Source organism: Arabidopsis lyrata (assembly GCF_000004255.2).
Source record: "Arabidopsis lyrata subsp. lyrata unplaced genomic scaffold ARALYscaffold_2, whole genome shotgun sequence".
Lineage (NCBI taxonomy): Eukaryota > Viridiplantae > Streptophyta > Magnoliopsida > Brassicales > Brassicaceae > Arabidopsis > Arabidopsis lyrata.
The window spans coordinates 4,743,894-4,767,540 of NW_003302554.1; the positions used below are offsets into that span (position 1 = coordinate 4,743,894).

The 23,647-nt window shown below is 34.5% G+C and overlaps 3 protein-coding genes across 3 annotated transcripts; 2 read left to right on the top strand and 1 right to left on the bottom strand.

Moving 5' to 3' along the window:
- The first annotated feature begins 4,106 nt into the window (after positions 1–4,106).
- On the top strand, positions 4,107–5,515 carry LOC9324320 (putative F-box protein At1g58310). The gene is made up of 2 exons (XM_021035979.1): positions 4,107–5,123; positions 5,288–5,515. Exons 1-2 carry the CDS (start codon positions 4,143–4,145, stop codon positions 5,432–5,434), a joined length of 1,128 nt encoding a protein of 375 aa, XP_020891638.1. The 5' UTR covers positions 4,107–4,142; the 3' UTR covers positions 5,435–5,515.
- Positions 5,516–7,509: 1,994 nt separating this feature from the next.
- On the top strand, positions 7,510–10,428 carry LOC110230894 (receptor-like protein 12). The gene has a single exon (XM_021035127.1). It carries the CDS (start codon positions 7,510–7,512, stop codon positions 10,426–10,428), a length of 2,919 nt encoding a protein of 972 aa, XP_020890786.1.
- A 1,912-nt stretch (positions 10,429–12,340) lies between these two features.
- Positions 12,341–19,923, bottom strand: LOC9324321 (protein PLANT CADMIUM RESISTANCE 9). The gene is made up of 4 exons (XM_021035847.1): positions 19,797–19,923; positions 19,618–19,689; positions 12,786–12,995; positions 12,341–12,683 (listed from the first exon to the last, which is right to left on the bottom strand). Exons 1-4 carry the CDS (start codon positions 19,888–19,890, stop codon positions 12,607–12,609), a joined length of 453 nt encoding a protein of 150 aa, XP_020891506.1. The 5' UTR covers positions 19,891–19,923; the 3' UTR covers positions 12,341–12,606.
- Positions 19,924–23,647: the final 3,724 nt, after the last annotated feature.

Here is a 23,647-nt window from a genome sequence, read left to right on the forward strand (position 1 = left end):
TATTCCCAGGAAGAGCACAAGCACCACTAAGTCCCAATGAAAACCCTCTATAACAACCCTCTGATCCGGTTGTAGAACACCCTCAATGTATGTGGACTCGCGGGTTGGCTCGCGAGTTTAGTTTAATCATTTTTAAAATTAACAAATGTACATTAGAAAATATAGAAATTATGACTTTTATAAATATTTTAATTTCATTTATTAAAATCTTTCTAATTTGCCACTTGTTTATAATATACTAGATATATATTGACCCGTGTGTTGCACGGGTTGCCGGTCGAGATTATCATTCTTAATATTTTTATTTTATTTTTGTAAGGTTAACTAAAATTCTATCCTTCATATCATTAAATTTAAACTAGGTTGCTTTCAGAACAAAACATAAAAATAACTCGATCGAATGAAATTATCCCACAAAACATTCAAAATTGAACATCTAACAAATAGAAATCATACTATCAGCTGCAAAGTTCTTGAGTTGTTCGACGGCGGATATGCTTAGCTTGCAATGCGCTTTTTGTATCATATTTCACCCTGCATGTCATGTTATTCCTAGGAAGAGCACGGCCACCATTAAGTCCCAATGAAAACCCTCAATCAAAACCCTCTGATCCGGTTGTTAGAACACCCTCAATGTATGTGGACCCGTGGGTTGGCTCACGAGTTTAGTTTAAGCATTTTGAAAATTAACAACTGTACATTAGGAAATAATCCTATAAATCATGAATTTTACAAATATTCTAATTTCATTTATTAAAATCTTTCTAATTTGCCACTTGTTTAATAAATTATACTTAATTAGCTGTTCAAAAATATTTATTTATAAATATAATTTTTTATTAATAAATAGTAGTCAGTTGGTTCACCAGATCGCGGACAAAAACTCATTAGATTCACGACTAATCGCATGTCAACCCGCAAAACCATTTATTAGTTGATTTAAAATCTATAGTCTATACCTGTTTTATAGGAGAAAATAGTCAAAATCTACCTAAACTATTTTTCGGATGTCTTTTCATACCCAAATTGCGCACCATGCATTTTCGAATCTGGATCAATAAAATTGTCAAATTACCAACTTGAACCATGTAATTGTTATCTAATTTTTACATTGACTTTAATGGTATTAGTAAACCATTAAACAACGCTGAGTGAGACGACATTTTGGCGACACCGTGACAACTTAAAGTGATTTTGACCTTCATGGTGTCAATAAACCGTTAAATGGTGATGAGTTTACTAACACCGTGAAAGTCGATGTAGAAATTGATTAACTGTTATATGGTTTAGATTGGTAATTTATAAATTTTGTTGTTTCAGGTTTATAATTGCATGGTACCAAAGTTTGGGTTGGAAAAAAACATCCGACAAATTGTTTGGATTGATTTTAGCCATTTATCCTCCTTTTGTAGCATAACGAATTGGACTCGACCCATGGGTTTTATCCCGTTTTGAAGCTCTAGATGACCGAGCATGTGGACGACTTTGTAAAAGAAAATGTCATATATTTAAGGGGTTAATACAGATCTTATTATTTTTTAGTAACATTTATGGATTTTGCAATTTTAGATCAAATTTACTGATATGCCATTTTTGAATACTTAAAATAGATATATTTATGATTTCTTTTTTGCTAAATTACATATTTTATAACAAAACTAAACTCTTAGAATAAATAGATCTGATTAAATCTAAATACAACAGATAAAATACATGAACTATATTTTTATATTTTGAAAAATGGTAAACTCATAAAATTTTAGTAAAAATGACAAAGTTCATAAATGTTACTAAAAAAAGTGACAAATTCATAATTGATTCTATATTTAATTTTCTTTAAACAAATTATATAATATTTTTTTTTACCGAAGTTGGGGAATAGACGAAAATTTAAAATCGTATTTATAAATCCTTTTATTTTTCGTGTCATCTATCTCTTTCTCATGGGTAAACATGTGTCTACACTTGGCACTTTCTCTTGTTATCTTTATCTTTAGTTTGAGTTGTCTAAGCTGTTTTAAAATTTTAATTAAAGTTGTAAATATTGGAGAAACATCACTTGTATTGTCCATGTTTTGGGCTTTTCTTTTTCATATTAGTGAAGATGGTCGACAAAAAAAAAGTTTCCTTTTCTAATACGGAAAAAGAATAGTAATAAGTTACGGTGACAAATAAAAAAAGAAAAAGAAGTTACAAAATAATAATTATATCATTTCATATTGCACACTCAAACAAAAGACATAATCTATATTAGTATTTTTGCAACACTTTAGTGACGGGTGGGTAAAAATGCTTTCGGGTTATTCGGATATCCGACCCGTTTCTAAATTTTAGTCATAAAAAATTTCTTGGGTCAGGTTATATTTAACCCAACTCATACACCGGATATTCCATATTTAATAATTTAGATATTTAGAAGATTTGATTAAGATTTAGAATTATGATTCTCCTATCATCTTTGTTTGATTTGTTTTTAACTGTTTTGAATCATCATATACTACATAAAGTAAAAAAAAAAAATCAATTTTTTTTCCTGCATATACTGTGATTCGAAATTTAAAAAACGGACATATATTATCCAGTTGACGAAAATATGTGTTCAACGTTCTACATCGATTAAAATATTTAAATAATAATTCAGAATCATATCATAAATAAGATCAATATTAATAAAATAAATGAGTTTTTTAGCCGGACAGGTTTTTGAATCAACAATAATAAAAAGATTAACATGTCCCTTCAATACGGATTAAATCCTTAATTTTTTTTTAATACCACCAATATTAGACATATCAAAGCATTCTTATTTAGAAAAGATTGTATAAAATCAAAAATTGTCCCGTGGTATAATGTTACTTAATAACAATTATAAACTATAAATATATAATTGTCTTTGAAAATGATACAATTTACAAACTTTTATCTATAATATATAATCGTTAAATTTTTAAAAATTACTACTAGAAAACAAATTACGGGACGGGTTAAGAAATTATAGGATGGGTTATATGGTGGACGAGTTTGAATCAACATTTATAAATTTTTTAAATATCATTAAAATGTCGCTTTAATACAGATTAAATCCTTAGTTTATTAAAATATAAATGTCTTAGAGAATGATACAATTTATAAACTTTATATATAATAAAAATTAATTAATCTTAAAATCACTACTTTTAGAAAACAAATTACGGGACGGGTTAAGAAATTATGGGACGGGTTATATTTCGGAACGGATTTATATGGCGAACGGATTTGAATCAATATTATAAAATTTAAAATATCATTAACATGCCGCTTTAATACGAGTTAAATCCTCAGTTTATTATTGTTCTGTGAATTCGTGATATACCGTTACTTGATAATAATTATTAACTATAAAACATAAATAATTTATAAGGAGATACAATTTATAAAATTTTATATATACTAACTTTAAAAAATAAATCCCGCGATGTACCGCGGGTTAAAATCTAGTCTTAATATTATAAATATAAAATTAACACTATTTTACTTCACGTAACTAAATTAATTTATTTCATTTTGATTTGGTTCCTTATTATCTCATTTGCTAGAGAGCCTTTTCTTGTGTTACCTTAAAAAACCAAAGAGTTCAAAACACAGAGCCGCATTAAATGTCCGCCGAACAACGTCACATATCTACTGCCTAGATTCTTGAACAAATCCTTCTTTGTGTCAGAATATATATCTAATGGAATTCCAAAATATTAATATAATCCTGTCAAACTAATGATGTCAGCCCAGAGAATATCTTACAAAATCTTTTAGACACAAGAGCTAGTCTAAGAACTCACTATTTCTTCTTCACTCTCGCTAAAACCTCCAAAATTTTCAACAATAGTTGAGTTATATTGATCTCCTAGTAAAAGGGCTACGCTTTCTCCAAGTAAGTTTCAATTTCTAATTTCAATTTATCTCCAAGTAAGTTTCAATTTCTAATTTCGTATGATTTGTTTTCCTTAAGGTATCAAATTTAATTTTGTGGACATGTGTTTGATACTTGCCTAGTTACGTTTTTGGTCAGAAATCTTTAAGGAACCTTGCAAATTGTGTAAAAGACAAAACCTTTTACTCGTGTCTTTGGTTTTTCAGGTTGTAGTAACTCAACGGTGTTGAAAAAGATGGATTTTGGTAGGTCTAGAGATATTATCAGCGGTTTACCAGAGTTTCTTATTTCCCACATCTTGTCTTTCCTTACCACCAAAGAAGCTGCTTCTACATCGGTTCTAGCAAGAAAATGGCGATATCTCTTTGCTTTTGTTCCTAATCTTGATTTCGATGACTCTGTCCATCTAAGTCTTGGAAAAAAGAATCCTGTTATTAGTGGTGAAGATTATTTGGAAATGATTAATGAAAGAAATAATCAGCTTTCTACAAGTTTTATGGCTTTTGTGGATCATGTGTTGGCATTGCAAGGCAATTCTCCTCTACACAAGTTCTCTCTAAAGTTCGGAGACGGTGTTGTTGATCGATTCCGTGTCATTCGTTGGATACTCAAGGTGTTGGAACGCGGAGTATCCGATCTTGAACTAGACATGCATTTGAAATGGAAATCTTCACTTCCTTCAAAGATCTTTTTGAGCGAGACACTCGTTAGGCTGAAACTAAGTGTGGATCGTGGCCCGAGAATTGATGTTGATGATGTTCATCTTCCTAAGCTTAAGACTCTCCATATTGAGTCAGTCAAATTTGAACAGCATGGTATTGGGCTTAACAAGCTTCTTTCTGGTTGTCACATACTTGAGGAGTTAATTCTGGAATATATATCTTGGTGCCTATGGGAATTTGTCTCTGTGTCTAGCACAACTCTCAAGAGACTAACGTTTTGCGGGGAACTAATGCAAGATGAGAATCCGATTAGTGTGTCTTTTGATACTCCGAATCTTGTCTACTTGATGTTTACTGATGTTATTGCGGACGAGTATTCAAAAGTGAACTTCGATTCGCTTGTTGAAGCCCATATCAATCTTCAGATGTCAGAAGATCAGATGGAAGAGGCACGGTTTTCAAATTCTGAAGGTAATCTGGTCGCTAATGCAACAGATTTTATAGTGGGAATATGCAATGTGAAGATCCTTTATCTAGCAGCTTATACTCTTGAGGTTTGTATTTCATTATTTACATCTTTCCCCTAGTCTCTTTAATTTATGCTACTTAGAAAATAAAGAAGAGAAACAACTTGTAATCTCTTAAACATTGCTTAAGGATTTAAGTTAATGATCTGCAAATGAATGGTGATGATCTAGTTGATATGGTTTTATTTCAGGTACTTACTTACTGTTGTGAAGCAATACCGCTATTCAACAACCTGACTCATTTAACTATAGAGAGTAACCCGGAAGTAGCATGGGATTCATTACCGGGCCTTCTCAAGAATTCTCCAAATCTGGAAACTCTCGTCTTCAAAGTATGAAACAAACCCTTTAAAAGCACCTGTTAACATATTTTTCAAAGTTTGAGATATATCCCACATTTCAGGGACTCGTCCACCAAGTTACGGATAAATGTGGAGATATGTGTTTATGCAAACCATGGGAGGAGGAGGAAGATGAGGAGGAAGAAGAGGAGGAGGTTCCTACTTGCTTACCATTGTGTCCAGTGAAAGTGCTGAAGATATTGGATTTTGGTGAAATCTATGATGACGAGATAGAGAAGAAGATAGACCAAGTCAAGCACTTTCTAGAGACGATGCCGTATGTTGAGCAACTGATATTACACTACAACACACCAATTGATGAGGATGTGATTGAAGTTTACCAGCAACTTCAGAGGCATCCTAAAGTAGCTTCATCCAAGTGCAAACTCCAACTAATCTCTGATAACCTCAGCTTGTCATCTCAAGACTGAGCTCTCTTCGGTATCGACGAAATGGGGTCCTCTTCTTTAGAAATATTTCTCAAGTGTTTTTTGAATTACTTATGGCTCTTTTACCATCTTGCGGTCAATAAATGTGTCTCGACTGCAAGTTTTGTATGGTTGCTTATATGATCTTAACTCTACACATGACTCTCTCTTATTCCTTTTGGCCGACAATGTTTAACTTCATGTTTTGTTTGTTTAAACTTATTTTGTTTTAAAGATGTGTATTTCAATGGGTTGGCTGATTTTTTTGCCATATTAACCCATGTTATCTCTTTTACAAGTTACTTCGAAAAGAACTTAACAAATGTTCTCTCTTTTACAAGAAAAATAATTGGATCTCGATTCCCTGATGGACAGTTAGTTACAGTCTTCGGGCAACAAGTTCAAAACAAACATGTTTATGGTTACCACAACGTTAACCTTAACTGACACGTATTAACCTTCGCACGTTACTACAGATCCAAGAGGATCAAATTGTTCTTTTGGGCTGACAATACTCTGTTTACTTGCAGGTGAAGAAGACCGTTGGACAATGGGCTTCTTTTGTTGAATTTATTAGGCCTGAGCAAATAAACCGAACCGAATGTATCGAACCGAAACCGAAGCAAAAAAAACTGAACCGAACTGAACCGAAAATTTTAAAATTAACCGAATGGATACTAAATTCTATAACCGAAATAACCGTAACCGAATCGATACCGAACCGAAATATTTCGGATAACCGAAATACCCGAAATACAATTATATTTTCAAAATAATTAGTTATTTATAGACCAAATAATCAAAAATACTTGAAAAATATATAAAAATAGTAAAAATATTCGAAAATAACCGAAATATATCCAAAAATATCCAAAAATACTCAAAAATAACCAAAATATCCGAAAATATCTTAAACAAAATAACCGAATGGATACTAAATTTTGAAACCGAAAGAACCGAAACCGAATAGACCCAACCGATAACCGAACGGTTAACCGAAATCCCAGGCAATTTATATTGCGTAGGCCCAATACCTGATTCTTGTCTTTGGTATCACTTATCCGAATCCGAACAATGACATTTTGATGCTTTGTGCTGGTTTTACGACTAAAACGATGTCGCATAGAGAAGCCTCTTTTTCCTGTTGGGGTCTTTTCAGACTATAAAATTCTATTAAAAAAAAAAAATTATTGTGGTAAGTCCTTTTCTGAAGTTGAAGAACTAGTTTTAGCTACACCACACTGATTTTTCTACTTGTCATCATTAATTTCCAATTTTCCTTTGTTCTTCGTTTTAAGCTACTCGAGACTTTGATTTTTCTACTGATCAACACTAATTTCCAATTTTCCTTTGTTCTTCGTTTGAAAATTTCTCTACATGATTGTGCTTTTGCGTCAGGAACGAGTTTAGTAGTCACAATCATGCTTATATGCTGTTTCTAGTCAATCTACGGTAAAACACGTAAGATTTTTATGGAGGGGAAGACTTTTCATCAAACAACTTCAAATCATCAAGTTGATGGAGCTTATATTTTCATTATGTATATATATATATGTGGTGATCTGCAACACTAATTTACCATCACTACTACATTACTTGCCTTCACAAATCACAAATATGAAAGCTTTCTTATTAAATCAGAAAATGAGTTTCCTCCTTCGTTTCATTTATTTTGTTTTCATCGTTTTAAGTTTTCTAAACACGTTTGTTTCTCCTACACAAGACCAATGTCATCCCGACCAAAGAGATTCTCTTCTTGAGTTCAAAAATGAGTTTGGGATTCAGAAGCCTGATTTTGGTGATTTAGAAGTCTCCTTTTATCCGAAGACAGAATCATGGGCGAATAAAAGTGACTGCTGTTCTTGGGATGGTATCACTTGTGATGCTAAGTCGGGCAACGTGATCGGACTAGATCTTAGTTCCAGCTGCCTTCATGGCCGGCTCAAATCCAACAGTAGTCTTTTTAGATTGCGTCATCTCCGTGATCTGAGCCTCGCTTACAACAACTTCACTGCTTCTCCAATCCCAGCTGATCTTGATAAACTCGTGGGGCTAGAAAACCTTAACCTCTCTTATTCTTCACTTTCAGGCCAAATTCCAACCAAGCTTCTTCAACTAACCAAGTTGGTGTCTCTAGATCTTTCTACTTCTTCCTTTTTATCCGTTGATGAATCATTTCTTCGACTACTAGCTCGAAACTTGGCGAACCTTAGAAAACTGGATATGAGCTACGTAAACATTTCTTCAAAACTCCCCCACGAGTTTTCAAACATGTGGTCTCTAAGATCGCTACGTCTTGCCAACTGCAACCTGTTTGGAGAATTTCCTAACAGTGTCCTTTTGATACCCAACTTAAAGGCCATTAGCTTGGACCACAATCCAAATCTGAGAGGCAATTTTCCCGCTTTTGGTGAAAATAACTCTCTGCGAATCTTAAGCTTTTTCGAAACATCCTTTACAGGTACCATACCTGACTCTATCACCAACCTCAAACATTTGACTTACTTGTCCCTTTCCAACTCTAATTTTTTGGGGAAGATTCCGTTTTCACTTGGGAATCTTTCTCATCTTTCCTATCTCGATCTTTCTTTTAACAACTTTGTTGGTGAAATACCCTCTTCACTTGGCAATCTAAAACAATTGACCGTTTTTGATGTTTGGAGTAACAAGCTCAGCGGTAACTTACCCTCTGAATTACTCAATTTAACTCAACTACGTTCTATGACTCTCTGTTATAATCAGTTGTCAGGTTTCCTTCCACCTAACATTAGCCAACACTCCAAACTAGAGGGTTTTTTCGCCCGTAAGAATTCGTTTTCAGGACACTTTCCTTCCTCCCTATTCAAGCTTCCCTCATTGACTGATATCTATTTGGATTATAACCAACTCAGCGATCTCGTTGGGATTGAGAATGTCTCTTTGTTGCCTAGTTTACAAACCTTTTATATTGGCAATAACAATTACAGAGTTAGTCCAATTGACTTAAATGTCTTCTCGCCCCTCAAGCAGCTAATTGGATTCTCTCTCTCAGGCATCCCTCTTTCATCAACAAACATCACTTCTGATTCAGATTTCCCATCGCATTTGGAAAGTTTGGACTTGTCACGCTGCAACATTACTGAGTTCCCTGAGTTCATAAGAAACCAAAGAAATCTACATTCTCTAGACATTTCCAACAACAAAATCAAAGGTCAAGTACCAGACTGGTTGTGGAAGCTACAAGAATTGTCATATTTGAATCTTTCAAGGAACTCTCTCAGCAGTTTCAAGGGATCTTTAAATGTTTCTACTGGGTGTCAAGTCTCTGTCGTAGATCTAAGTTCAAATACTTTCCAAGGACCTATCTTCATCCCATCAAGATTCATCCGATATTTGTTTGGCTCCAAGAATAACTTCACCGGAGAAATACCTCGATCAATATGTGGACTAGGTTCTCTACTCGTCCTTGATCTATCAAACAACAACCTCCATGGATCAGTTCCTCAGTGTTTAGGAGATCACATCCGTTCTCTTTCATATCTGAACCTTCATAACAATCACCTCAGTGGAAGTCTTCCTGATATATTTATGAACGCCAAGGATTTGAGGTCACTTGATGTCAGTCACAACCGCTTCGTAGGTAAACTCCCAATTTCTCTAAATGGTTGCCTAAACCTAGAAGTTCTGAACGTGGGAAGCAACAAAATCAACGATACTTTTCCATTCTGGTTAAGTTCTCTGCAAAAGCTACAAGTTCTTGTGCTCAGCTCAAATTTGTTCCATGGTGCGTTACATCAACCCAAAGTTAATTTTGGGTTTCCTCATCTACGGATCATTGATGCATCACATAATGACTTCACTGGAATGATAAGGTCAGATTACTTCATGAATTGGAGTGCCATGTACTCAAATGAAGACAACACGCGATTGAAGTACTTGGGAGATAACAGTTACTACTACGATTCAATTGTCTTGATGAGCAAAGGAATAGAAATGGAGATGGAACGTATCCTCACAATCTACACAGCCATTGATCTTTCTGGAAACAAAATCCATGGAAAGATTCCTGAATCTCTAGGTTTGCTGAAAGAACTTCATGTTCTCAATTTGTCAAGAAATGCTTTCACGGGCCACATTCCATCATCTTTCGCAAACCTTACGTCGCTTGAATCACTGGACTTATCAGAAAACAGGATTTCAGGAGAGATCCCTCCAAAGCTCGGGGACCTCTATTCCCTTGGGTGGATAAATGTTTCACATAATCAGCTTGTGGGTTCAATACCGCAAGGCACACAATTTCAACGGCAAAATTGCTCATCGTACGAGGGAAACCCCGGACTGTATGGTCCTTCTCTTAAGGATGTTTGTGGAGATATCCATGCGCCAACATCTCAACAATCCAGACTGCCAGATTCAGGAAAAGAAGAAGAAGAGGAATGGTTGAGTTGGGTAGCAGCAGGGTTAGGCTTAGCACCTGGATTTGTATTTGGATTGACGATTGGATACATAATAGCTTCATACAAACATGAGTGGATCATAAATAATTTTGGCCAAAACAAGCGCCGGGGAAACCGAGCTAGTTAGCTCATCGATCACACTCTAATAAGCACTGTTAATCTGTTCAATGAAGTTGTTGTGTTCATCATCATTATATTTTGTTGTATTGTAAGAATTATTATAACTAGATGTATAATAAGGGCTACATCAAGTTTTCTAGTATGAAATGATGAATTATTATAACTAGAACCTGGTTATCAACCTCATTATGTATAGTATATATGATGAATTTAGTTCTATGAAACCGGAACCAGAGATAAGTACCAAACTCTGGATTATCCATAGAAATATCGACGTCTCTCATGATTTTACCATATCATACATAACATAATGCAAATTCATACATATCTCTCGTTCTTTACATAACTTTCCATAGACTCAAAGTCTGAACCTTTGTCCAGCTCTAATGCACAGTAACTCCCAAAACCATTCTGTTATTAAAAACATTGATATAAAAAATTCCTACGAGCTCATCGAAACGGAGCCAAAGGGCTAGGGCTATTGACGTCTTCCTTAACTCCTCCGAGCTCTTCTCTCCGTATCTCAAGAACGAGCTCATCGAAACTAATTAATGCTTTGTTTTATTCGCCCCCTTACAGCTTCTCACTCGCTAGACATCCAACGGTCCCAACCCATCTCTTAGATTAGACACCGAGGTAACAAGACCTTTCAGATCAATCGTTGCCGTCTTCTTCACGCTTCGTAGCTTTGTATTTAGACACGAGACGAGATCGAGCCCCATCCTTCTGTAATCCTTCTCTTTCTCCTTAGGTATTTATGATAAGCTTTATATAAAAAATGAAATTTTCTATCGTTGAGTATAGATAAGTACAAAATAAATCATTAAGAATTTAAGAATGTCCACAAGTTATCCTAAACACTAAATTCATGGCATTAAGTAATTAAGTTGGTGGCAAGTCTCAGTATAGGCATTAATTGAGTAATTGGGCCTTGGCGAAAGTGGGTAGGCTTTTCTTATTCAACGTTGGGTCTCCATTTTTTTTTTTTTTTTTTTTTGGTTTTGGGAGAAGAATCTCTATTCATTGATCCATTGACTAAAAAATTATGAATTTCTTGTATCCATTGGTTTTTGGAGAAGAATCTCTATTTTTTTTTTTATAAGTATTTGAATTTCATTAATGAATAATGAGAAGAGTTTGTAGAATATACAAAAAAGCTTAACCTAGCAGTTATTTTCTGCCCAAAAAAGATTTAAAAAAAAATAAAATAAAAAAGAGCTAATGCAACATCATACTGAACTATTCATACGTGAGCCAATTTTGCATTAGGCCACCTAACGTTTGTGAGATTTCCTTGCCAGAATTGAGTCCCTGATTTGCCTAGTTTGGAATGGACGGTTTGCGTCTTAGATAATTCCATCTCGTCGAGCGACAACCCATATCTTAAACAGATGAAGCCTTCGTGTGATTGATTAGGCCAAACCTAAGAACTGGACTATTTGCCTCTTTCTCGTGTTTATATATAGAGAGATCCATCAGGGTTTCCCCTAATTCATTTAGAAGATATCTCCACATGTAATAATTTCTTTCATCTGTTCTTGCATGTGAAGAACACCATTGGGCAATCTTTTATTGATTTTGTTCAGGCTTTGTATTGCATAGGCCTATCTGATTCTTGTCTTTGGTATCACTTATCGGAACGTAAAGTTTTGCTGCTTTGTGCTGGTTTTATGACTGAAATAACGTAACTATAATTTAACCACTAAAGATAGATTACTTACTTTTTGTTATAATTTTATGAAAATACGATTCCTATAAAATTTTAAGAGGTTTCAAAATAATATTAAAAAAAAATAGAATGATTTTTTTTAATGAATGCATATTTTTAAATAAAATAAAAGGCTTTTAAAAAAAGGCGTTTCATATTTAACAATTTGACATAGGCCTCATAAGTTTAGGCACATCATGGTTCTCGCAAATAACTTTACTCGCATTGGGAAGCCAATATAATGATCAATTCTATAGAAATTAGTTAATATATATATATATAATAAAGCATAAGATTACATTTCATCATAAATTTGCATGGTTGCAACTTCACACACATAGAATATATTTACAAACAAAATATTATCATAAAGAATATATATTTCATTTCCCAGAATCCAGTTATATATAAAACATGGTTTATTTATTTTTTTAGTTATCATGGAGTTCAATTACTTGCATTAATTTTTGATGTTCTTTAACGGTCCATGCCAGACGCTACAAACGGCGGCGTTTTGGTATTTGTTCTTCCTGTCTCATTGTTTCCTTGCCACCCTTTGTTTGTAGTAAAATAATTGCAATGGACAAAAAACAAACACTTATAACTAAAACGACCTTCATTGCTAAAAAGAGAAAGGGGTAATAGAGATTGTTTACCTAGAGAAGGATCAAGACCTCGATGTTTGAGTTCGCGGTGTTCCTGAGAAAGAGCACATGGACAGCAGAAGAAGTGAATGGCGCCATCGGCACAAGGCTCCTCGGGCAAAGAGTATTGATGCCTCAATTTGGCTCTGTATTTTGAAGCATAGTACCATCCACACCCAATGCTAGACATTGCGACCACCATTAATCCAGCTAGTCCTTCACCTTTTTAATCCATTTCCATTTATTAATTAACTTGGTAACACGAATTGTATATACAAAAACATTTCACGTGTTCTTTATAGGCATCTTGAGTTTCTAGTGTTTAAATTTCAAACTAATTTTCACCTTTAGTTCTATTTCTTATATAGTATTTGCAACAATATTAACGATTTGAAAGTGTGATATGCTATATCAGCCCTGTAAAATCATTTTTATCGTCATTTTGGCATAAACGATCTCTGTACAGTCTCATTTAAAAAACTATATTAACTCTTTTAATTTCTTCATAAAAATATATGTATTAAGAATAGTAGAAGTGTAATCAAAAAGTAGTTTATGTGAATAAATTCCAATTCAAAATAAATTGATAATAACCGTTCTATGTTTTCTTGTAATTCCATTTCATCTCATTGGCGATATGTGAGATTGTTTCTTAATAGGAGTACTGAATAGTGGAAATCAGAAACTGTTATAAAACTTGTTGTTCTATTGATTAATGAATGAGATTACAACTTATATATATACATAATAAGGGAGACAAATCTCAATTGGACTAGGAAACCCTAAAGCCCAAAGCCCACTAAGACTAACATAAACCGTCATTGGGCGAGTCTTCTAGAAGCTAGACATGGGCCTTTTAGAACATGGACATGGGCCACGGTTATGGAGTCCATCCGTTATGTGGTTTACAACACTCCCCCTTGGATGACATAACCGTGTAGATGCCAAAGGATCTTTGTAATGCGCTTGGGGATGCTGCCTCATTAAAACCTTACCAGGAAAACCCATTGGGACAAAACCACGGTGAAGGAAAAAGAGTACAGCACGCATTACTCCCCCTGTTTTGGTCATCCCTGCAAGTCCTTAAGTCTCCGCATTCCAATTTGATGCGTGAGCTTCCTTAATGTTGTTGTTGGTAGTGCTTTAGTGAAGAGATCGGCTGAGTTGTTGCTTGAACGAACTTGCACCACTTGAACTTCACCATCCTTTTGTAGGTCATGCGTGAAGAAGAACTTAGGTAGAATGTGCTTTGTCCGATCTCCCTTGATGTAGCCGTCCTTGAGCTGAGCGATACATGGCTACGTTGTCTTCACATATGATGGTCTTTGATGTTGTAGTAGCTGCGCCTTGAAGAAGGCTGCGCCTTGAAGAAGGCTGCCTACGTACCCTTGGAAGGGATCAAGCCACACGTAGTTCCTATTTATTGACCATGCCATAATCTGATCTTACCTGCATTAGCAAAACAAACTAAACCAAAGCAAACTAGACCTTCTTTGGTTAGATCAGTATAGAATAAACCCAAATAAACAAAGTAGGAAGAATAAACTTTAAAATTTAACTAAACCTTCCTTCAAACCTTTCCAGTGCCTTTGGGTTGATCATGAACTAAATTTAGACAAAGGAGGTTCACGGCAAAACATATGTCTGGTCTAGTGTGGCTAGCCAAGTACATTAACGCTCCTATGACACTGAGGTATGGCACTTCAGGACCGAGAACTTCTTCCTCGTCCTTCTTTGGACCAAATGGATCACTATCCAATCCAAGGCTTCTCACCACCATTGGGCCTGGTCAATGGGCGGGCCTGGTCCTTATTAAATATCCTTGAGTACTTTTCAGTATATGCCTTTTGATGCACAAGGATTCCATTATTCATGTACTCAGGTTGTAATCTCAAACAGAACTTAATTATTGCATAGGTCTTTCTTTTAGATATACTCAACTGTTTGGTCGATTACCCAGAAGTTTAAATTATTCATATACACTGCTATGATTACAAATCTTTTGTTTGCAAACCTCTTTATGAAAATACATGGACTAATGGGATCATTTATAACATTCCATACGCCCATTTGATCTAAGTCCATGAAAGGATTTGTCCAGCCTTATGCAGTGATATTCTCGAGAATCTTTCTTATCTTTGAGCTCAATACCCTCGAGTAATCTCATATATATTATCCAGTGGACTTATATAAATATGCAGGCATTACATCCATTAGCCGCAAATCAAATCTTTTCCTTTATATAGCCAGACTTAGCATCCACCACAAGGGAGTATGTTTCTTCATAATATATCCCCGGTCTTTGTGAGAATCCTTGTGCTATAAGCCGTGCCTTATATCTCACGATTTCATTATTCTCATTTCTCTTCTTCACAAAGACCCATTTGTGTCCTACTGGTTTTTTACATCGAATGGTGTCCTTAAGGTCGGACCAAACTCATTCCTTTTCTTAATGATTCTTAGCTCCACGTTTTATGGTCTTGTACCATTTAATCAATCAAGTCTTTGAGTGCACTCTAGTATAGACGTGGGCTCCTGATCCTCATTTATATTCATAAATTCAAGTGCTACCTTGTATGTAAATAAATCATCTTATGTCGACATTCCTTATGGGTTCCATTATGTTCCAGACATGATATAATCGATTTGAGATTTATTATGGTCAGGACCTTTAATACTTTGCAGCTTGGCGTCCCAAGCTACATTATATGGTACCTGTACCTTAGAGCCGGCCGGCCTTATCTCCATGTCTGGGATGGTTTCCTTAATAACCTCGGTTCCTATTGCACCTTTCTTTAATTTCCGAGGATTTTTTTTTTTTATCATTGGAACCTTATTGGTCTACCACGTCTCATACGTTGTCTAGACTCTGTAGCAACTTGACTAAGTCCCTTTTGGACATCAATTTGTACTGGTGCATTACAAGCTGGTATGTACGATTTTGTAACTTTCTTTTGGGTCAGCAAAGGAATATGGCAATTGATTAGCTAGCTTTTCAAATGTATAATCTTATGGACCTCTGATTCTCATGCCAGAGTCCGAGGATCTTGCCAATTTAAGGATGTTTGATTCCATGATATTTCTTTTATTGCTTTACCCAGCTTGTTCGTCTCTCCACCTAAAGTAGGAAACTCGGATTCATTAAAATGACAATCCGCGTATCTATCCTTAAATAGATCACCCGTGGTTGGCTCTAGATACTTAATAATGGTGGGAGAATCAAATCCAACATATATTCCCATCCTCCTTTGAGGTCCCATCTTTGTTCTATGTGGTGGAGCAATCGGTACATATACGGCACACCCGAAAGTCTTTAGATGGGATATGTCTGGCTCATGACCCATGAGTAATTGGGATGGTGAATATTTATGTTCACTAGATGGCCTTATGCGTATGAGCTCTGATGCATGTAAAACAGCGTGTCCCCAAGCGGCTACTGGAAGCTTCGACCTCATGAGTAATGGTCGAGCTATCAATTGAATTCGTTTAATGAAGGATTCCGCTAATCCATTCTGTGTATGTATATGTGCCACGGGATGTTCCACACTTACCCCCATGGACATACAGTAGTCATTAAACGCTTGGGACGTTAATTCACCGGCATTATCTAGACGTATAGTCTTAAGCGGAAAATCGAAAATGGGCTCTCAGTCTTATGATCTGGGCCAACAACCTAGCAAACACTTGGTTTCTAGAGGATAATAAACAAACATGCGACCATCTTGTCGATGCATCAATGAGGACCATGTAATATCTAAATGTCCCACATGGTGGGTGTATTGGTCCACATATATCCCCTTGTATCCTTTCCAGAAAGTTTAAGGTTTCTATATTTACCTTAGCCGGTGATGGCCTTATAATGAGTTTCCCTTGTGAACATGCTTCACACGTGAGATTCTTAGGGATAACTCTTTTCTCTTTTAGGGTGTGCCCCTTTGAATTAGTTATTAGTTTACGCATCATACTATGACCCGGATGGCCAAGCCGGTCATGCCATTAAGTGAATTTCTCGATGAACTCTTTGTTCATTGCCATATTAGCTTCGATCATATCGATTTTAGCATAGTAGAGACCAGTGGATAATGCGGGTATAGTCTCTAGGACTTTCTTATGTCCTTTGGTGATCTCAATTATATTTAGGAATTCTTTGTTCCCTTCACCCTTTGTTTCAATATGGAAACCATTCAATCTTATTTCTTTGAAACTCAATAAGCTCCTCTTTGAGCTGGGTGAATATAAGGCATCGCTTAGTTCAAGATGCGTGCCATTTGGTAATAGAATATGGGCTTGGCTGTAGCCCTCAATAAGATTTGCTATACCCACTATAGTGCTAATATTGGCATTTTTTCATTATGAGATTTAGGAAAATATCTCTTATCTTTTGTGTGGCTCCACTATCCACCACAAATATGTTCTTGTCCTCGGCCATTTCTTATATGGACAAGAATCATGTTTTAAACATAAAATAATATAAAATAAATTCAAGGAAATAACAATTAATGAACACATAAAACGGCAAAGAAACACACAAAGGTTTTGATGTCGAAATCGGATTTACCAACTTGATTCTTTTAGGCGATCAGAAGTTTTATACTCCATTAGATCATCTTGATCATGTTCAAAATTATTTTCACCATCTTTATATATACCAAATGGGCTTTAGGATTCTTCCTTTCACACTCTCTTGATAGAGGTTACAATGATGTTTGGAAGTCCTACATATCTTAACCCAATGGTTCCCCATTCCATATCTATGGCACACTTATTTGGTCGAGTGTTGTGGTTTGGAAATACCACAGCGTCCTCGCCCTCGACCACGGCCAAAATTGGGCTCACAACCACGGTTATAGTGGTTCCCACGGCCAGATGAATTATAGTTGCAACGGCCACGTCCTTTCCATCCACCCCGGCCACGGCCGTGTGGTCTATCACTCTGGACGTGTTTAGATTCTTTGGAATTTTTTTTCTTATCCTCTGCGGCCTTATTGGCATCAAGTAATGAGGTTAATCTATGAGATCTTAATTTACTTTTTCCCTTCAGTAAGTCATTATTTTGCTCAACTAGCAATAGACTCATCCACAGACTTATAGTCCTAGATTCTGAGACTCTCAATAAGATGGTGGCTAAAATTGCCTTGTATCTATCTTTCTCTCTTGGCATTATTGCCATATGTGATACATTCACCAAGTCCTTTTGAATTTAGGATAATCTTAGTATCCATTTCCCATTTCAAATAATTATCTCCTAAGAGATTTAGGGCAGTAAAATACAAGTTGTAATTCGACATCTACAAGCAAAGAGGTTTAAGTCAAAATCATGTAATCGTTAATGTCATGCGGTATTTAAGACCGAACCATGAATCGATTTTACTTAGGGATTTGACTTTTCCTTTTCCTATTAGGATTAAATTTCCTCTTTTGCTTAGGATTAGGGTTTTCCTATTTTACTTAGGATTTAAGATTTTTAAGATTTCCTTTTTGATTAGGATTTAAAAAATTTTCTATTTCTTAAGGTTTTCCTATCTTGAATAGGTTTTAGGAATTTCCTAATTTAATTAGGATTTTAGGATTTTAGATTTCCTATTTTAATAAGGATTTTAGGGTTTTAAGATTTCCTATTTTAATAAGGATTTTAGGGTTTTAAGATTTCCTATTTTAATAAGGATTTTAGGGTTTTAAGATTTCCTATTTTAATTAGGATTTTAGGGTTTTAAGATTTCCTATTTTAATTAGGATTTCGGTTTTAGGGTTTATGCAACATGAGGGATTTTATCTCTTTAACAATTCATGCATGCAACCACAGAAACAATCAAACTAAAAACGCCTTAAGCAAGTAATTTGCGCAACCCATGTAATCTGCGTAACCCATGTAATCTGCGTAACCCATGTAATTTGCGTAACCCATGTAATTTGCGTAACCCATGTAATTTGCGTAACCCATGTAATTTGCGTAACCTCAACCAAACGTGATTTAGAATGTAGGGTTTTGATCCGATTAGAGTGTTTTTCAATTTAGGGTTTATGTCTTTTAGGGTTTCGGATTCTAGGTTAAGATGTTTTTGATTTGCGAGTTTAGGATAAGCAATAACAAGCTTTCTAGCAACCTAAACAAGTCAAACAATCGAGCAAACAAAACAATCGGACCAAGCAATCAAAACACTTATTAACCATTCGTTTTAGGGTTTTAAGATTTTAGATTAAGATGTTTTCGATTTGCGAGTTTAGGATAAGCAATAACAAACTTTCTAGAAACCTAAACAAGTCAAGCAATCGAGCAAACAAAACATCGGACCAAGCAATCAAATCGCAAACACTTATCAACCATTCGTTTTAGGGTTTTAGTTGTTTGTTAGGTCCAAATTCGATTAGGGTTCTTTAGCTTTAGGGTTTGTCAAGTTACCTTTCTCCTTTGGGGTTGTATGGACTAGAACCGGGAGCTAAAGACCTCGGTTATCAACTTGTCACGAGCGTATGGTGCTAGGAGGAGATCGCCGATCAAGGAGCAAAGCGAGCGGTCGGCGGTTGGTAGCTTCGGGCGGCGGACGAGCTCGACGACTTTAGATTTAGGGTTTTAGGGTTTTCGTTAAGAGCAAGTCGTGCTGATAACGTGTTATAAAACTTGTTGTTCTATTGATTAATGAATGAGATTACAACTTATATATATACATAATAAGGGAGACAAATCTCAATTGGACTAGGAAACCCTAAAGCCCAAAGCCCACTAAGACTAACATAAACCGTCATTGGGCGAGTCTTCTAGAAGCTAGACATGGGCCTTTTAGAACATGGACATGGGCCACGGTTATGGAGTCCATCCGTTATGTGGTTTACAACAGAAACGTACTTGTTTCTCCTTTATCAAGGATCTCAGCGATCCTCCCAAATGCAACGCATGGACAAAACCATGTAAAGCAGCCTTCATAACAATTTACAAACAAAACCAAAAAATAGTATCCGATTATTTAATTTTCTTTAAATTTACTTGTATAAGAAAGAGTTATAAAAGTTAAATGAAATTATTACATGTAGAGATATCTTCGGAGAGACAATCGTATAAACCGGTAGTCCATTGCCCTTCAGTTACTATCTTCTCATTTTTGCTTTCTTGTTCAGCCATTTTTTTTGTTGATAGAGATAACTTATTCAAATTAGTGGTGTTTAGATCATTTGTTATACACTATCAATAAATAGATATTTAATTTGAATTATTCTATTTGTTTGGTCTACATTTTGAATGTTGACTCCAAATTTTATACATATATTTTCTTACTGGTCACAATAAAACAATTAAATAGAGAATGCAACGTCGTGATCACTTGTTCAAAAGGAGAAGACTGTTCTTTCCAGGTAATTTCAAAAATCATATCTCTTATAAAAAATTTATTATTGTTTTTCAAATTCTTTCGATTTGGTTAGGTTTAAAAAAATTCTAACAGATATTGTTTTAAACTTAAAAGAAGCAAAATCAATTGACAATGAATAAATTAAATAAACCAAAACGAATACTCTATTCTATAGACGTCTCACATTTCATAAACGTTGTAGGGACGATCACGTTTTGGAAACAGCTTGAAAATGTCTCCAAGACATTTGAAACAATAGGAGACAGCTTGCCGTTGACGTCTTGAGGAAGATGGTAAAAAGATTGTATGGGGATGTCCATATCGAACAAAAAGATGATGTCTCCAATATTGTAAACGTGTTTCTATATATTTTCGAAAATTCAAAAAATAAGAAAAAAAGAAAATTAAAATTGTGAATACAGTAGTATGTTTTCTCTCTCTCTCTAGTCACTGCCTCCTAACGTCTCTCTAGAAAATGAGTTTGATCATTGACAATTGAATAGCTTATTTTGTCATTTTTCTTAAATCAAACTAAATTGTTTTAATATTTATCTTGAGATTTATGTTTTTTTTTTTGTTTTTATCTTTATATATATAGTATATGTATATGTATATTTTTATATTGTTATTGACATATCCATGCCGTACCCGTGATTATGAATCAATCTGTCTTGGTGCTACTTAACGCATATCTTTTATATATCGCCCAAGTCTTTTTTCCAGATGTGAAATATTCCTAACATGCTCTTTTAAATGAAACTCTAATTGGTTCATTTCAATCTATATCTTACTCTAATATCAACGATAAATCGTAATTACATTATTCGACTTGGGTCAACAACTTTGATTTGATATCATATTAAATTTCATAAAATCAAATTTAATATTGATTCAAAATGAGTAGAGTGCTCCATATTTTTTATCACTTAAGTTCTCATCTCACTTTCAATTTGGATATCTCAAACATAAATATAAACTTTTATCTTCAAAAGATATATTACCTTATATTCAAACATTTCATATATATTTGGAAATTTTGTCATTTCACATACATTACATGTTCTAATCTCAATTTATACGGTTTAACCCTGAACCTTTTAGCCAACAAAAGAACAATTAATTTATTAAATCACTCTCTTTTACTAGTTGAAATGATATCATGTTTTAAGTCTATTAAGAAGCCATGTAAATGAACTACTCGACAGTTATATTTATTTTAGAATGATTAGTCAAGTGGTAAAAACCCGAATCATTATCTGGTTATTAAAATTTTTTTTAGAAAAAAGCGTACCTACAATTGGATATGTTTGATATGTATTGAAACTTCTATGTTCAAACAATGGCCCTATTCGTTTGCCTGTCGCTGGATTCAGCGACAGCGACCAGCGACAGCGACCAGCGATAGCATATATTGTTCGTTTGTCTGTCGCTGGATTCAGCGACCGAAACCAGCGACTGTCGCTAACGGCTGTCGTTGTGTTGTTCGTTTGACTGTCTCTCAAAACAATCGCTATATTTTTAAAATTCTGAAAGTATTATTTATGACAATTTATATTTTAAAATAAAAATGTAAATTACATATATCATACACCATTAGAAAAAATAAATCAATACATTTCTTTAATTTAATTTTATCAAATTTAATTTGAATATTATTACTTTGAATTATTTGAATTTAATTTAATAAGGTTTATTTTAATGTATTTATATTTTATTTTAATTTAATAAAATTTATTTTAATTTAGATTATATTTAATTTGATTTATTTGAATCTAATTCAGTTTAATTTAATTATATTTAACTAATTTTAGTTTTGATTATATTTAATTTAGTTTAGTTTAATTTAATTTAATTTATTTTTGCTTATTTTTTTAATTTATATTTTTTGATCGCTAAGTTGTTCGTTTGCCTGTCGCTGGATTCAGCGACCAAAAGCAGCGACTGATTGCTGAAACCAGCGACTGGTCGCTAAAAATTTTAGCGACTAAAAATTGTGGTCGCTAGTCGCTGGCAGCTGTTGCTGCGATTAGTCGTTGAACCAGCGACAGGCAAACAAACAACTTTTGGTTGCAATCGCTGGTTTCAGTCGCCAGACAGGCAAACAAACATGCCCAATAACCAAAGACCAAGTAACATACTCACAATTCATGCCCAAATTATAACATAAATTTATTACTTATGTATTTGTTTAATGAATCAATTATAGAATTTGCTATTTTTTTTTTTTTTTTTTTTTGTCAACCACACATTAATTAATAAATAATTCCTTGATTGGTTGCCCAATTAGGAGGAGTAGAGTTTACAAAAGTAACTTCAGAAAATAAAAGTCTAGAAGAACGGGCTAAGCAGTCCGCTTGAACATTACATAAACGAGAAATAAGAGAAAGCGAGAAGAAAGGGAAAGAGAGACGGAGAAAACCAAACTCGTCTAGAAGATTGGAGAAAGCAGGCCATTCATCCGGTGAGTGTATCATCGAGACTAACTCCGAGCAGTCTGATTCAAACACCTGACAATCGATTCCTCTTGAAAGGATATTCTTCATAGCCCAAATTAAAGCTTCCATCTCCGAGTGAAGAGGGGAGGGACACCTCCGAAGGCACTTTGCACCGAGCAGTATCGTGTGATCATTTCCTTGAAAACACCACCATCCTATACCCATTGTTGGATCTGAATGTTTCCAAGAACCATCAATCCGACATCTTATAGATTGAACCGGTCGTTCCAAAGTTTCCGTAGTAGAACTAGTTTCGATCGGATCCAACTGAGCTTCTTCCCACAATAATTTTTCACTCAAAGCATGATTTAAAATATCTCTGGGTTCAGATTGTAATCCCTTGAAAACCTTTTTATTCCTATCTTTCCAGATGAACCACAAAATCCAAGCATAACTGAAAGATTTCTCTCCCCCATCTAGATTAGATGGTAACCTCCAATAAAGATAATCTAGATTTGAGAATTCCGAGGTTAGAGGAAAACTACCTATTGCCATAGGTATATCTGATAATTCCCATACACTTTTTTTACATTATGTTTGAATTCCCATAACAAATTCAAAGCATGATGTTTGAAACTTGTTTATAATATAAAAACAAGTGTTGATGTTAGATTTGTAATGTAAGACATTTTTGTTCTAATTTAAAGCTATTCTTAGATTTCTTGAAAATTCGTTTTAGTAATGTTTATTGAGTTCATCTTATTAATTCTCATTTGTTTTAGTCTATTAAAGTTGGATTGCGTTGATAATTTATGAAAGTATTGGTTGAATCGAGCGAAATAGAACATAAGATTTCTCCAATCTGCAGTTATGGTACTACTGATATTATAAATACAACTGGTACTACTGATACAACATGAATTACAAAGATAACAAAACAACTATTATGAAGTTAGTTTTTATTCTATTTCAGGTGATAATGAGTAATAACCATCGCACATTAATACATTTTCATTATGGAGGAAATAATTTAAAGAGTGGAGATGAAACAGAATGGATTTCAAGTGAAGATGTTTGGTAAGCTCTTTTGATGAAG

Coding starts and splice junctions, on each gene's coding strand:
- LOC110230894 (XM_021035127.1), top strand. CDS start 7,510: ATGAGTTTCCTCCTTCGTTTCATTTATTTTGTTTTCATCGTTTTAAGT.
- LOC9324320 (XM_021035979.1), top strand. CDS start 4,143: ATGGATTTTGGTAGGTCTAGAGATATTATCAGCGGTTTACCAGAGTTT. Junction 5,124..5,287: donor TAGCAGCTTATACTCTTGAG/GTTTGTATTTCA, acceptor GTTTTATTTCAG/GTACTTACTTACTGTTGTGA.
- LOC9324321 (XM_021035847.1), bottom strand. CDS start 19,890: ATGGCTGAACAAGAAAGCAAAAATGAGAAGATAGTAACTGAAGGGCAA. Junction 12,996..19,617: donor CCTTGATAAAGGAGAAACAA/GTACGTTTCTGT, acceptor TGGATTAAAAAG/GTGAAGGACTAGCTGGATTA. Junction 12,684..12,785: donor AGGTCTTGATCCTTCTCTAG/GTAAACAATCTC, acceptor CTACAAACAAAG/GGTGGCAAGGAAACAATGAG.